The following is a 16850-nucleotide window of genomic DNA, read 5'->3' as shown; positions in this document are numbered from 1 at the left end:
ACTGGCTCAAACTCTGTGTCCGGACACCATGGAGATAGAAGTACCAGAACTCCCAATAAGTCTCACTGTTCTCATTGTTCAACTGAAAGTTGTATCTGCTTCATATCAATCAGCATTTGTAACGATGCATACATAATTGAAAATGTCTATATAAACTTGAGTGAAGAAACATCCTTTTGTACTATGCATTTTCTACTATGCCCTTGCATCTAAGATGTAACTTGCTCTTGTATCTTGCATATTGAATGTTAATGCATGTGTTACTTCGACCCAGCATGGCCTCGAGTCTCCTCTTTCACCTGCCAAGTCAACTTAGCAGAAATGACGGGTCTACATAGGATTATGTTAGAAATTAGTCAAATATAATAATATCTCCTCTTAACTGCCTGTATAAATGCATGAATGTTTTCATTATAAGTTAAATTAATGAACATAACACATAATTGAGTTATAATGCTATTTACAGCTTTCTATGTCCCTCATAATGGAGCATTCAACAGTAAATCCAGACAGCTCTTACTTTTCTCCAGTGTGTCAGCGAGCTCCTTCTGGTTCATGTTCCTCAGGACGTGCAGTGTAATCTTCAGAGACCCTTCTCTAGCACTGGAGGACAGGTCTGTTTGATGAGTCTGGGTAGACTGACCACTGAGAATCTCTGACTCTGATATCTCCTGTTGGTCTCTGTGGACAAAACATGAGATTACATCTGTACATTCAGCATGCACACAGAAGCAATAATACACAAGAGGGTATGCGTTAAATAATTTGTATGATGTGATGTGATCAAGCCTCGTACTGTGAGCATCACATTAATCTGTAAAACAATGATTTCTCAAATTTGTTCAATGGAAACGTCTCCATCTCTGAACCTAAGAGGTGGATCCATAGACTGGTCACTCTTCATGGACACACAGTTGGGTGCAGTGATGGCTGGTCTCTCTTGGTGGACCCTGACAAAAATACAAAGAGACCAGAGCAACTTTAATACAGTAAACCTTTGGTAGTAGTAGCTGTAGCGAAATACTTCAATAGGAAACAATAAATCAGTAGTGTTGTTAACACAATGACAAAGTTAACATTTTGACCAAATTGACATTAACCAAGTCGTATGGGTTCTTACCTTTTTACAGTAGAAATGTTTTCCTCTTTAAATGTGAGAGGTGGTTCTATAGTTAGGTCACTCTTCATGGACACGCAGCTGGGTACAGGTGAGTCTAGTCTCTGCTGTTTGATCCTGTCAAAAGCACAAAGAAAACAGTCAGTTTGTTGTACTCACAGAGACTCATCTGGTTGGCTGGAGAGTGTCAGTAAACATCAAGAAAAGGGAAAATCAGAATGAAATAGAAAATTTAATGTTCATTCTCTATCTACTGTATGTTCTATTAATAAAACACACCTTTGTTCAATGGAAACATCTCCTTCTCTGAACATGATAGGTGGATCCATAGATTGGTCACTCTTCATGGACACACAGCTGGGTACAGGAGAGGCTGGTCTCTGCTGTTTAATCCTGACAAAAGCACAAAACTCCTCATTTTTCAATCAGAAGTATAACATGTCAACTTTTCAGTGGTACATACAGTTGAAGTCGGAAGTTTACATACACCTTAGCCAAATACATTTAAACTCAGTTTTTCACAATTACTTACATTTAATCCTAGTACAAATGCCATGTCTTAGGTCAGTTAGGATCACCACTTTATATTAAGAATGTGAAATGTTAGAATAATAGGAGAGAGAATGATTTATTTCAGCTTTTATTTCATTCATCACATTCCCAGTGGGTCAGAAGTTTACATACACTCAATTAGTATTTGGTAGTGTAGTGTATGATGAATTATGACTTTGCTAATGTTTTCAAGTGGAACCTGAGAGGATGTTTATTCAGTGTTAGAGGGAGTAGTTTTGTGGTGACACACCATAGAACAGAGGAAGTCTGTTAGGTGTCCTCCTGGGATTGGTCTGTAGGGGAACACCCATATCAGATTACATAGCATACAGTGGGGAAAAAAAGTATTTAGTCAGCCACCAATTGTGCAAGTTCTCCCACTTAAAAAGATGAGAGAGGCCTGTAATTTTCCTCATAGGTACACGTCAACTATGACAGACAAAATGAGAAAAAAAATTCCAGAAAATCACATTGAAGGATTTTTAATGAATTTATTTGCAAATGATGGTGGAAAATAAGTATTTGGTCAATAACAAAAGTTTCTCAATACTTTGTTATATACCCTTTGTTGGCAATGACACAGGTCAAACGTTTTCTGTAAGTCTTCACAAGGTTTTCACACACTGTTGCTGGTATTTTGGCCCATTCCTCCATGCAGATCTCCTCTAGAGCAGTGATGTTTTGGGGCTGTCGCTGGGCAACACAGACTTTCAACTCCCGCCAAAGATTTTCTATGGGGTTGAGATCTGGAGACTGGCTAGGCCACTCCAGGACCTTGAAATGCTTCTTACGAAGCCACTCCTTTGTTGCCCGGGCGGTGTGTTTGGGATCATTGTCATGCTGAAAAACCCAGCCACGTTTCATCTTCAATGCCCTTACTGATGGAAGGAGGTTTTCACTCGAAATCTCACGACACATGGCCCCATTCATTCTTTCCTTTACACGGATCAGTCGTCCTGGTCCATTTGCAGAAAAACAGCCCCAAAGCATGATGCTTCCACCCCCATGCTTCATAGTAGGTATGGTGTTCTTTGGATGCAACTCAGCATTCTTTGTCCTCCAAACACGACAAGTTGAGTTTTTACCAAAAAGTCCTATTTTGGTTTCATCTGACCATATGACATTCTCCCAATCCTCTTCTGGATCATCCAAATGCACTCTAGCAAACTTCAGACAGGCCTGGACATGTACTGGCTTAAGCAGGGGGACACGTCTAGCACTGCAGGATTTGAGTCCCTGGCGGCGTAGTGTGTTACTGATGGTAGGCTTTGTTACTTTGGTCCCAGCTCTCTGCAGGTCATTCACTAGGTCCCCCGTGTGGTTCTGGGATTTTTGCTCACCATTCTTGTGATCATTTTGACCCCACGGGGTGAGATCTTGCGTGGAGCCCCAGATCGAGGGAGATTATCAGTGGTCTTGTATGTCTTCCATTTCCTACTAATTGCTCCCACAGTTGATTTCTTCAAACCAAGATGCTTACCTATTGCAGATTCAGTCTTCCCAGCCTGGTGCAGGTCTACAATTTTGTTTCTGGTGTCCTTTGACAGCTCTTTGGTCTTGGCCATAGTGGAGTTTGGAGTGTGACTGTTTGAGGTTGTGGACAGGTGTCTTTTATACTGATAACAAGTTCAAACAGGTGCCATTAATAAAGGTAACCAGTGGAGGACAGAGGAGCCTCTTAAAGAAGAAGTTACAGGTCTGTGAGAGCTAGAAATCTTGCTTGTTTGTAGGTGACCAAATACTTATTTTCCACCATAATTTGCAAATAAATTCATTAAAAATCCTACAATGTGATTTTCTGGATTTTTTTTCCTCAATTTGTCTGTCATAGTTGACGTGCACCTATGATGAAAATTACAGGCCTCTCTCATCTTTTTAAGTGGGAGAACTTGCACAATTGGTGGCTGACTAAATACTTTTTTTCCCCACTGTATATACCACAGTTGGGACAAAGGAAGACAGAATAATCATATTAGAGATGGGGCGATTATTCTCCGGGTATCTGCAGGTATCTGTAAATCGACGCTGTAACCCTTTGTTATGAATAAACCTTATGATGAAAATAAAGCGTCAGCGGGTCCTCCTTGTCGCACAGCATAATTAGCAACGTTAACTCGACACTACAAAATGGCGGCGAGGATTTGGAAGGTATTGCGTTTTTCCTCAGCGTTTCATTCATGGGCGCCGAGCTGACTCTAGCTCCAGAGGCAGACAAGGGTGAGTTTGCTCTCAACTTTGGGCTCTGGTCAGTTCGTGTGTCTGTGTGTGTGCGTTGAAAGAATGCACCGTTAAAGAGCTTGCGTGTGTGCGTTGCTGATGTGCTGTGGGATAGGAGTCCGTTCTAAATTTGTTTGCGCTGGTAAACAACGCAAAAAGGGGGGAGTGTCTATAGAGATATTTTGCTTGAATAAGAATTCAAGAAGAATAGATTGAGAGGAATAAGGCCTAGGCATATGTGTGTAACTTAGAACCGCTGTGAATCTACGGAAACCCTCTTAAAGGAGGTGATCATTATGATGGGCCAAAAATCCTAATAACGCGTTAGGTGTAGTTAGGTAAGTCCAGGGGGCTTGAGGCTGTGGTATATATTTGATTGTATGTTACCGCTCAGCTTGTGGTAGACGAATCATTTGTTTGATGTGACCGCTCATTAAATTTCCGGCAGGACCTCGTGGTAGCAGAAATTTAGCAAACAAATGAATTTTACGACACGGCGGAGGGAGAAATGCTAAACGTGGCCTGCTAATAATGCTTCATGCTACATGCTAATGTTACATGCTAATGCTAATTTATTCATGTTACATGCCAAATTTGATGCATGCTTACGTTCAATATTTTTTCCTTGGGGGTCCATTGGAATGGGTCGAGTCTCCAAAACTGTGTTTAGTTAGCGTGGGTTTTGTGCCCTATGTTTTGTGAGCTCTGTTAAGTGTTATTGTTTGTCTATGAGGGGTAAAAGAGAGGAAATACAGCGGGACTGTTAACTTTCTGTTGCCTAGCGTGGAGAGAGCTGGGAGAGAGCTCCTTCCACTGTGAAATCGCAGTGATGAATGTACTGCGCATGCGTGTGATTTTACGACACTAGAGTGACGTAGGGGTAAATATGCCACTCCTCTGCTACACTGTGCTGCGGGGAGACGCAGACGAACGAAGGAACAAAGAGAAGGGAACATTTAGAGGCTAATAGTGTATTCTGGTTGTTACATCGGCTGTTTGACGATGAAACTGTTTTCTTGTGACCTATTGAATTGATAAATGAGAGAGAGATGTTGACGGATTAAAAATAAAAATAATTAAATAAATAAATAAAATAAAAAATGTTATTGAGCTATTTATATTATTCCTGAGTTAATTCTTAGCGCGAATGTGACTAGAGGAATATTGAATGGTTGTAATAACTCAGTGACTGCATAAACTACTAAATTATTGTCTGTTTCTTTGTTATTCTGTCATATGAGAGACATAAGAGGAACGAGGAGAGAGAGAGAGCGGAAGTGCTGACGTGTACATCATGTGACAGGGTGTGACGCGACAGAGTCTGCTGCGACAGGATCAAGTCAAAAATCAAGGCTAGTACTGTTTTGTTTACAAAAACCTACCTTCCCATAAAGGATATGTTGTGTGCCTAGCTTAATTGATGTTATGACAATTTGACAAGGACTTGGCAAAAGACTGATCAATTGATGAAAATAAAAATTGCATTTTGGAGTTTTTGTGCATGAGTGGGTTTGATTAGAGTTGTGTGGGGGAATCGAGTACTGACATTATTCTGTAAAATTGAGGATAATTGGGTGCTTATTAAGCAATGGGTTTATGAGTATTGTAGTGTTGTAGGATTAGAAGTCTTTATTTTTTGGATTGCTCTGAAGTTGACTACTTTCATTTAATTTCCCGATTGGATGTGGTAAGATTGCCACTAATCAATAATTTGGTAAAATAAAATAAAATGAATAAATAAATTGATGAATAAATTAATTGATTAATTAATTAATTTGGGGAAGAAGAAAAAAAATAGAAAGAGAGAAAAAATAGGGAGGAAACTATAGGCTACATAGTGTCACACCCTGGCTATGGGACTCTAGTTGTTGAGCCAGGGTGTGTTTGTTTTATGTGGTGTGTTTCTATGTTGGGGGTTCTAGTTCGTCTATTTCTATGTTTTGCCTGAGTGACTCCCAATCAGAGGCAACGAGTGTCAGCTGTTGGCTGGTTGTCTCTGATTGGGAGCCATATTTAAACTGTCTGTTTTCCCTTTGTGTTTGTGGGTTTTTGTTCCGTGTTCGGTCATTGTCACCGTGGACTTCACGAGTCGTTTCTTGTTTTGTATCTTGTTTACACGTTAACTAATTAAAGTATGTTTGTTCATCACGCTGCGCATTGGTCTCTCCCTGACGATCGTGACAGAAAAACCCACCAAAACTGGACCAAGCAGCGTGAAGAGGAGAGAGGAAGGACTTGGGATCGATGGAGTAGGGGTCTCGACTGGGCTAAGCCGAGTGAAGAGCAGAGAGGGTGGACTTGGGAACAGTGGAGGAAGAGTCTCGACTGGGTCAAGCCTAATGAAGAGCAGAATGGCTGGAGTTGGAGGCAGAAGAGCGAGAGTTGGGCGAAAACTATAGAGGCCTGGCCCACGGGGAGGAGAGACCCCCAGAAATTTTTAGGGGGGGGCTCACGACGTCGGGGCAGCAGGAGGCCGCGATAGAGCGGTCCAGCGGGTTGGCAGAGGAGGCCGCCATGTTAAGGGGGCCACTGGTCACTAAGGGGAAGGAAAGTGTGGAGGCACGGCGAGAGGTACTGGGGTGTGTTACCAGTCCGGTCCGGCCCGTTCCTGATCCCCGCGTAGGGCCAGGGGTGTGTGTCCCCAGTGCGGTCCGGTCTGTTCCTGTTCCTCGCATCGAGCCTGTGGTGCGCGTCGCCAGCCCGGTCCGGCCCGTTCCTGCTCCCCGCACCAAGTCAGTGGTGCGCTTCGTCAGTCCGGCACGGCCCGTGCCTGCTCCCCGCACCAAGCCTACGGTGTGCGTCGCCAGCCCGGCCCAGCTGTTAGATTAATTTGGATTTTAAGAATAATGACTAAAGGATTTTACCCCAAATACAGTATAAATGTTAGAATTATCATGTAGTGTCAACCCACTAACATAGGGGGTACTAAACATTCAAGGGTAAAGGAGGAGGCGGGAACTGTTTAAAAAAGCCACCTAAAGGTGGGAGGAGCATAGTGCCTTTGTTTGTCAAGGGGTATAAAAACAGTATGTTTGTGTTTTTGGCCAGAGCTCTCGCCATGAATAAAAATACAGATAAGACTTGTGAGTTGTGGACCTTGAATCATTGATGATTAAAACCAGAGCCTTACAACCTCTGGTAATGATTCAAGCTTAGGGTGAATTAGAGATAAAAATTCACATGACAGATTGGTCCTTCGAAGCGGAGCTTAATACATCTTTATCGTTCTAGAGACACCGAAATCAGTGCACGGGCGGGTGATAGCATCCGTTAGAGAGTCCTGGCCTTCCACGTTAAGGTTAATAAACAGGCCGGTGATTACTCTTTATGAACGATAAAGACGTTAACAAGTTTGAAAAAGCATTTTAATCCAGACTGCAAGGAAAAGGTCAGTAATTTTTATTCATGGATTTTGGTAAAATGAGTTGAACTTAGTTACCAAAGTCAAAGAAGGTAATAATTATTACGACTGGGAGGGTCCGCAATTGATCCTAGAGGTAAATAGCTATTACAACAAAAAAAACTAGTCCGAAATGACATGGTAGTGAATTGCAATCACAAATGTAAACTAAGTTAATATTGTCATTGTACGAATTGCAATGTTCAGTATAAACAGGGAAATAATTATCATCGTATGAGAGGGATATGTCGGGAGTTCATATATGCGACTGGGCATTTGCTAGAACTGTGCAAACAAGTTTAACAGATGATAAGGTCATATGTGTGTGAGACTGAATCCCTCGGGAGACGGGATTATTATTTCAGGGGTGGGGGAAAAAATAAGTCGCGTGAGGAAAATTGGGTAACTTACTCTTTTCCTGAAACCGGAGTTTTAAATAGAAACTCTGGGTTAGGGGTTAAATAATTTTAAAGGGTTAATTACAAAAGCAAGAGGCGCACTAAGAGATTGGCTCCTACGGAAATAATTCGGGAGTGAATTATTTAAAAAACAAAAAGGGGGGGAGGGATTTCTTATTGTTCCACGATGGGAAAGACATCTTCTAAAAAAGTCTGAGAATTAACGGGAGATGAAAGAAATATGTTTTAGGGATCCATTTGGGAGAAGAGGTATGAATTTATTGGGCATCTCGAAGTAAAAAAGTTAGTAGGCAGATGCATATAAAATTAGATGAAAAAACAGCGAGCGGAGGGCTAGAGACAGCGAGGGTATGGCTTTTTGAAGCGCGAAGGAGAGAGAAAGGGATATACAGAAAAAGGAAGTTTCAGGACCTCCCCCACAGCAAAGAGCAGAGAGGTCATATCCAGAGTTGGTAGAGCAAGCTTGGAAAGAAAGCCCAGATGACACCGTTGTCATGTGTAAAAGAAGATTAGGGGTGATCCCCGTCCTTCCCCCACCATATGACGGCCAAGCCGGAATGTTGGAAGGGCGGGAAGAGGGGGGACAGAGTAAAGAGGCCAGTGAAGAGAACAAAGAGGGGGAAGTTTTACAACAGGAGGTAGTCAGGTTAAGAATAGAATTGGCTAAAAACACCACAAAGCGATTATTTGAGAGGTACCTATAAAGTCCAACGATGTGGTCCTCTGTAGCTCAGCTAGTAGAGCACAGCGCTTGTAACGCCAAGGTAGTGGGTTCGATCACCGGGACCACTAATAAAAAAATAAAAAATAATTTTAAAAAAAATGTATGCACGCATGACTGTAAGTCGCTTTGGATGGAAGCGTCTGCTAAATGACATATTATTATGCGTGTGTATGAGCTTTCGCACTCAAACGTAGACGTACGTTATGAGTGGGAAAGTAGAGAATATTTGCATTTTTGGTCAGTTGGCAGACGCTCTAATCCGGAGCGACTTGAAGAGCCAATAGAGGTTTGCATGGAACTATTCTGTTGTGTTGGGCATTTGAATGGCAGAAGGTGAAATATGTGTGTATGAGGAAATTCAACGGCGGGTATGAATGATAACCGGATACTACTTAGTATTTGGTTGGTTAAATGCTAAATAAAAGATTTGAGGCGTGGTTATGGGGTAACTAGGAAGACGCACTTATTCAATAGAGAATGGATGGAGAGAGAGTTTTTACGTGTATTAAAAGTTGCATAAGATAGCTTAAATAGAAGTATTCTAGAAAAGTCTATGAAAACATGTTATAAGGTTACCATGCGCTCTCCCCGAAGGAGCAAGGGGAGGGTGAGAGACAGTATAGTTCAGATGGTAGGAACATCATTAAACGTATGCTGATAAACGATAGCAAGTATTTGTTTTATTAATTAGGGCCTAATCAGAGAGAACAGTTAAATAAATTGAATAGCGAACTGAAATGGGTTAGCGGGAAAATACAGAATAATTGGACGATTTTAAAAACGATAATTTTGGTTAGGATGCAAGTGGCATTGGCTGTTGTGCTGGGGGAATAGCGCCAGCCTGTGGTGTGTTCTGGATTTGTTATAAATAACTTTATATTTTAAACTAAAATGAATAGACTACAATTTGAACATCAGAAAAAGGACAATATAATTCGTAATAGTTATTATAATTATTATTGATAGTTATTGTGTCACGAGTTACAAAGCCAGAACCCAGAAGCAGACCAGGACAAGGTAAGTTGAAACGAAGGTGAGTGTTTATTTACAAATTCAAGAGTGATGCTGAGTAATCCAGGGAACAGAGCGGGCGGCGTTGATTAGTTGTTGGGGGTGCAGTGGTTGATCCGATCATGGCTCGGCAGCCGCCGACCACCAGGCAGAGGTTGGATGAAGGTTCCGGACGGGTGACTGCAGATGGAACAAAACGGAGGTAAGTAAACAACAAACCAACAAGGTGCAAAACAACAAAACTAACGCTAGAAGCTCTAAGACAAATACTCTGGTAAACCTACTGTTCATGGCTAACGATCCGGCAGGGAATGGATGTTAGGCCAGAGCCTAAGAAGGGTGATGATCAGGACCAGGTGTGCAGATTGCTGATGGGATACAGGTGCGGAAATCAAGAGAGCTCCCCGGAGCGTTCCAGAACCCTCGGGAAACTGGAGATCACGAGCAGAACAACTAGTCCACAGACAGGACCCGACTCAGACTGCCGGGATCGTTACAGTACCCCCCCTCCGACGAACGCCACCGGGCGGACTCCCGGAGCGCCAGGATGGAGGCGGTAGAAGTCACGGATGAGGTCAGCATCTAGGATCTGTCGCCGCGGAATCCAACTCCTCTCTTCAGGACCATACCCCTCCCAGTCCACGAGATACTGGAAACCCCGGCCCCGCCGTCTGGAATCCATGATGCGTCGCACCGTGTAGGCAGGACCACCTCCGATCATCCGAGGAGGAGGAGGAGGAGGCGGAGGAGGCAACAGAGGACTGAGGAAAACAGGCTTGAGGCAGGAGACATGAAAGGTGGGATGGACTCTGAGCGTCCTCGGGAGTTTGAGTCGAACTGCCACCGGATTGATCACCTTCTCCACCACAAACGGACCAATGAACTTCGGTAACAACTTCCTAGACTCAGTCCGTAAAGGAAGATCCCGTGTGGCCAACCAGACCCTATCTCCGATGGTGTAGGTGGGAGCGGGGATCCGGCGACGATTCGCCTGGAGCTGATACCGGTCCGAAACTCTAAGGAGTGCCTTTCTGGCCCGATGCCAGGTCCGGTGGCAACGACGAATATGGGCCTGAACAGAAGGCACTGAGAGCTCCCTCTCCTGAGAAGGGAACAAGGGCGGTTGGTAGCCATACAGGCACTGGAAGGGAGACATCCCAGTGGCAGATGTAGGGAGAGTATTGTGGGCATACTCAACCCAAGGCAACTGAGAGACCCAGGAGGTGGGGTTGGAAGAGGCCAGGCAGCGAAGCGTGGATTCCATCTTCTGGTTGGCTCTCTCCGCCTGACCATTAGATTGGGGGTGAAAACCAGATGTGAGACTGACTGTAGCTCCAATGGCCAAACAGAAGGACTTCCAGACAGCAGAGGTAAACTGAGGGCCACGGTCGGAAACGATATCACTGGGCAACCCGTGGACCCTGAAAACCTCCCTAACCAGGATCTCGGACGTCTCCGAGGCAGAGGGAAGCTTGGCAATTGGCACAAAGTGGGCGAACTTGCTGAATCTGTCCACGATAGTCAGAACGACCGTGTTCCCCTCAGAAGCGGGCAACCCAGTGACAAAGTCCAGGGCCAGATGCGACCATGGTCGCCGGGGAATAGGAAGGGGGTGAAGTAGTCCAGAGCTGGGCCGATTGGTACTCTTATTCTGCGCACACACTGGACAGGCAGCAACATAACCCCGAGTATCCTCGGCCATGGCAGGCCACCAAAAAGCGTCTGCGAAGAAACGCCATCGTCCGAGCCACGCCAGGGTGACAAGCCATCTTGCTGGCGTGGGACCATTTGAGGACCGCAGGACGAACCGACTCAGGCACAAACAACCGACCGGGTGGACCGTTACCGGGACCGGGCTGCGTCCGAAGAGCCGCCATCACCTCCTCCTCAATCTTCCACCTAACAGCTCCCACGACGCAGTTCCGGGGGAGAATTGTCTCGGTCTTGGACCCACTCTCCTCCGTCTTGGAGAACATCCGAGACAAGGCGTCCGCCTTGCCGTTCTTAGATCCAGGTCGGAACGTCAGGGAAAAATTGAATCGTCCGAAAAACAACGACCACCTGGCCTGACGGGAGTTGAGACGTCTAGCCGATTGCACGTAAGCAAGATTCTTGTGGTCAGTCCAGACAATAAACGGCTGCTCCGCCCCCTCCAACCAGTGGCGCCACTCCTCCAAGGCAAGTTTCACCGCGAGAAGCTCCCGGTTACCCACATCGTAATTCCTCTCCGCAGGCGAAAGGCGACGAGAGTAGTAGGCGCAGGGATGGAGTTTACTGTCCGTGGAGCATCGCTGCGACAGGATGGCGCCAACTCCCACATCAGACGCGTCCACTTCAACGATGAACTGACGGGCCGTGTCCGGTTGAGAGAGAATCGGTGCGTTGGTGAATCGCCTCTTCAAATCCAGAAACGCTCGATCCGCCTCCGGATTCCACTTGAAGCTCCTGATACTGGAAGTCAAGGCCGTTAACGGAGCGGCCACACGGCTGTAATCCCGGATGAATCTGCGGTAGAAATTCGCAAACCCCAAAAATCTCTGGAGCTGCAATCTCGTACCGGGCTGGGCCCATTACAGAACCGCTCTAACCTTCTCCTGGTCCATCCTAATCTCTCCCCTGGAGATGATGTACCCGAGAAAGGATGTCGTGTGGGCGTGAAACTCGCACTTCTCGGCCTTCACGAACAGGCGATTCTCCAACAATCGCTGCAGAACCTGCCGGACATGCTGGACGTGGTCGGAAGGTTCCTTCGAGAAGATCAGAATGTCATCCAGGTAAACAAACACAAAGAGACCGATCATATCTCTCAGGACGTCGTTCACCATACTCTGGAATACCGCTGGAGCATTGGTCAGTCCAAACGGCATCACCTGATACTCGAAGTGACCCATCGGTGTATTGAAACCCGTCAACCACTCGTCTCCCTCTCTGATCCGGACCATGTGATACGCATTGCGTAGGTCTAGCTTGGTGAACACCGTAGCACCCTGTAAGGAGTCGAAGGCAGAACTCATCAAGGGCAGGGGATACTTGTTCTTGACCGTGATGTCATTCAACCCCCGATAATCAATACACGGTCGAAGAGAGCCATCCTTCTTACCCACAAAGAAGAATCCTGCCCCCAGGGGTGATGACGAGGGACGAACGAGACCAGCAGCTAGGGACTCCTTGATGTAGGTCTCCAAAGCCTCACGTTCAGGGCGGGAGATACTGTATAACCTTCCCTTGGGGTAGACAGCTCCAGGGAACAGGTTGATGGCACAATCATATGGTCGGTGGGGAGGGAGTGACAGAGCCTTCTGCTTACTGAACACTTCCCCCAAATCGTGATATGTCTCGGGAACCAGGGACAAATCTGGGGGTTTAGCCTCAATCACCTGACTGGGAACCGAATGGGGACAGGCAGTCTTGAGACAGTTAGCATGACAATCAAGGCTCCAACTCGTTACCTTGCCCGTCACCCAATCGAACGTGGGATTGTGTTCCTTCAGCCAGGGGTATCCAAGGACCAGAGGAACATGGGAAGACGGCAGAATGAAGAATGAAATCATCTCCGAATGATTCCCCGACAACAGCATCTTAACCGGTTCAGTCCTCATCGTGATACGTGCCAGACTACTGCCGTTCAGAGTGGTCGCTTCAATGGCTTCCGGCAATTGCTCCTTGGAAAGCCCCAGCTGTTCCACCAACTCGGCATCAAGAAAGCTTCCATCGGCACCTGAATCGATAAAAGCGTTAATCGCTAAGCTCTGATTCCTGTTCACAAGGGTAGCCGGGAAACGGGGTCTGACAGAGGTACTGAGAGGTTGAAACTGGCTCGCTAAAAGTCCTCCCAACTTTAGCGAGCCGGGCAGTTTGACGACCGCCGGGAACAAGTGGAGATGTAATGTCCCGAGCTACCACAGTAGAGGCAGCAGTTGGTCTTACGTCTATGTTGACGCTCCTCCTTGGTTAACCCGTGCCGCCCCACTTGCATGGGTTCAGAATCGGGAGAGAGGACCTCTCCACTAATCCTTTGTGGTGGAGAATGATCGACGTGTTCTGGTCCACCACCCGACCCGACTGGGAACTGAGAAGCTGATCGATTGGACGGACCCCATTGCTTCTCCCTCCTTCGCTCTCGGACTCGATTATCCACCCGAATAGACAAGGCTACCAAGCTGTCCAGGTCACTAGGCTCCGGATAGGAGATCAACTCATCCTTGAGCTGCTCCGACAGACCCTGGTAAAAGGCCGCTTGCAGAGACTCCTCATTCCACCCACTCTCCACAGCCAACGTCTTGAACTCGATCACGAAGTCGGCCACGCTGCGAGTTCCTTGGTGAAGCGAAAACAGGCGCCTAGCTGCGTCCCTCCCTCGGACGGAATGGTCGAAAAGCTTCCTCAGCTCGGCCGTGAACCCCTGGTATGAAGCCATGCAGGGGTCTTGTCGTTCCCAAACGGCTGAAGCCCACTCCAGCGCTCGACCACGCAGCAACTCAATCACAAAGGCTATCCTAGCCTTGTCTGTGGCATAAGAGTAGGGCTGTAGATCGAACACTAACCCACACTGCATAAGGAAAGAACGGCATCTTCCCAGCTCCCCCTCATATTTATCCGGCGTCGGAACCTTGGGCTCACGGAAGGACACCGCTCCAGACGCGGCAGGCGAGATGGGTGAAACCGGTAGTGGATCCTCCACCGGAAACTGGCGCTGGTTCTGGACCTCCGTCAGACCGGTAGAAAGGTTCCGAACTGCCAACGCGATCTCCTGTAGCTCCGTGCTATGATGGCCCAACATCTTCTCCTGATGGGTAATGGCATGGCGAACAGAGTCCAGGTCCGCTGGGTTCATTACTGGCCGGATCGTTCTGTCACGAGTTACAAAGCCAGAACCCAGAAGCAGACCAGGACAAGGTAAGTTGAAACGAAGGTGAGTGTTTATTTACAAATTCAAGAGTGATGCTGAGTAATCCAGGGAACAGAGCGGGCGGCGTTGATTAGTTGTTGGGGGTGCAGTGGTTGATCCGATCATGGCTCGGCAGCCGCCGACCACCAGGCAGAGGTTGGATGAAGGTTCCGGACGGGTGACTGCAGATGGAACAAAACGGAGGTAAGTAAACAACAAACCAACAAGGTGCAAAACAACAAAACTAACGCTAGAAGCTCTAAGACTGATACTCTGGTAAACCTACTGTTCATGGCTAACGATCCGGCAGGGAATGGATGTTAGGCCAGAGCCTAAGAAGGGTGATGATCAGGACCAGGTGTGCAGATTGCTGATGGGATACAGGTGCGGAAATCAAGAGAGCTCCCCGGAGCGTTCCAGAACCCTCGGGAAACTGGAGATCACGAGCAGAACAACTAGTCCACAGACAGGACCCGACTCAGACTGCCGGGATCGTTACATATTGCAGTTATTATTATCCTGAGTGGCGCAGTGGTCTAAGGCACTGCATCGCAGGGCTAACTGTGCCACTAGAGATCCTGGTTCGGATCCAGGTTCTGTCGCAGCCGACAGCAACCGGGAGACTCATGGGCGGTGCACAATTGGCCCAGCGTCGTCCAGGGTAGGGGGGAAAATGGCCGGCAAGGATGGAGCTCAGTTGATAGAGCATGGTGTTTGCAACGCCAGGGTTATGGGTTCGATTCCCACGGGGGGAGGCCAGTAAAAAAAAAAAAAAGATTAAAATAATAAAAATGTATTCACTAGGTTGCTCTGGATGGGAGCGTCTGCTGGGTGACTAGAATGTAAATGTATTATCATTGATTCAGTAATGATAGGAGGGAAGTAGCGATAGAGCTGAGAGGGTTGAGAGTTGAGGACAAGGAGAATGATTTGTGGCTCTGGTTGGCGGGAAAAAGGAGAGGCAGAGACAGACTTAGAGAGACAGAGGAAGTTAGAGAGGGAGAGAATAAAAGGCTGAGAGACAGAGATAACAGTTTCTGGAGCTTGAAAAGCAGAGACTAACAGAGTAAGAAAAGGAACAGATGAGAGCAGAGTATTTAATGGCCACTAGGGGAAATAGCTGGGATCGGTAGAACTCCAGGACAGAAGAGGAGAGAGATTTACTAGGGGGTGGATCAAATAATTGATAATGGATCATTTGAGATGAGATCACATGTAGCAGAGTTAGGGTAATCAATTAAATAATCATTGTATACTCGAGGAATTTTGAGTGGTTTAATGGATTAGTTAGGAGGAATTAGAATGATACAAACAATTATTGATGGGTTAAGACTGGGAATATCTATCATGTTTTGTGTGTACTACCATCTTTAGATTATAACTAGGAGAAAGAGATTAGCTCATCTCAGTTAGGCAGTATTTAGGTCATAAAAGTAAGCTATCAAATTGAGTGAGGCCTGGCTATTTGTGATTGTTGTTTTTTCGAATTGGGTTAAAATGGGTTCACAGAGCCAGAGGCTGTACAGAGAAAGGTGGAGCCCCCATGTTGCCCTAGTGAAAGGACATTCAGAGGAATGGTTATCACTAGGTAAATGGATAAAACAGGGGGAAAACATTACTGACTGGCAGAATACACCAAATGGGGATCAGTATGGCCACTCCACTGGGAGATATAGAAGAAAGTTAAATTGGAGAGCAAAAAAACCCCAGCCCAGAGTCCATCTGGAGATAAGTTTTAACGGATGACAGGAATAGATTTTCTTAACTCAGGAACAGGAGGCTGAGTTAGAAGCAATTCCGTTCAAATTATGGTCACAAGGACAGCAGATGTAGGACTAATTAAGGGGGTAGCTCCAGTACAAGTGATTCCTCGATTCGATAATAGACCATACCAAAAGCAATATACTATGAAACCAGAAGCAATAAAAGCGATAACACCTACATTTGAGCATTTACTTAAGGGAGAGGTGATAATTCCTGGAGATGAGGTACAATGAAACTCTCCAATTTTTCCTGTTAGAAAGGAGGCACCTAGCGCCGACTGGAGGATGGTCATGGACTTGCAGGGGGTTAATAGAAATATCATTGCTGAAATACATTGCTGAACCAATTGAAACCAGAGAACTCCTATTTTACAGTGATAGATTTAGCTAATGCTTTCTTTAGTATCCAAGTTCATCCGGATAGTCAGGGGTGGTTTGGCTTTACTTTTCAGGGAAGGAAATGGACTTAGGCTAGGATGCCTCAAGGCTACTCGGAAAGTCTTACAATCTTAGACCAGGCTATAACTAGGAATTTGGGAAAGTTTGAACATAGGGAAGGACGCAAATGTTAGTTTATGTAAATGATATTCTATTGGCTAATCCTATCCAGGAGGGATGTAAGAGGGATACAATCCAATTGTTAACCTTCCTGGCAGAACAGGGACACAAAGTGAGCAAAAAGAAACTTCAACTTTGGTAGAGGTCATTTACCTAGGACACACTATAACCCAGGAGGGGTGAATGTTAAACTCATCCAGG

The 16850-nt window shown here is 45.9% G+C and overlaps 1 protein-coding gene across 1 annotated transcript in view; it reads right to left on the bottom strand.

Moving 5' to 3' along the window:
- Nucleotides 1-832: 832 nt before the first annotated feature.
- LOC121586372 overlaps nucleotides 833-16850 on the bottom strand; it is a 38574-nt gene continuing 22556 nt past the window's right edge. Inside the window, exons 9-11 of the mRNA XM_045226568.1 lie at nucleotides 1397-1510; nucleotides 1121-1234; nucleotides 833-950 (exon numbers count right to left, since the gene is read on the bottom strand). Of these exons, the coding sequence (XP_045082503.1) occupies nucleotides 833-950; nucleotides 1121-1234; nucleotides 1397-1510 (346 nt within the window). The remainder of the gene's footprint in view (nucleotides 951-1120; nucleotides 1235-1396; nucleotides 1511-16850) is intronic.

This window comes from Coregonus clupeaformis, chromosome 17, assembly GCF_020615455.1.
Source record: "Coregonus clupeaformis isolate EN_2021a chromosome 17, ASM2061545v1, whole genome shotgun sequence".
Lineage (NCBI taxonomy): Eukaryota > Metazoa > Chordata > Actinopteri > Salmoniformes > Salmonidae > Coregonus > Coregonus clupeaformis.
This window is presented reverse-complemented; position numbering and strand designations above follow the sequence as displayed.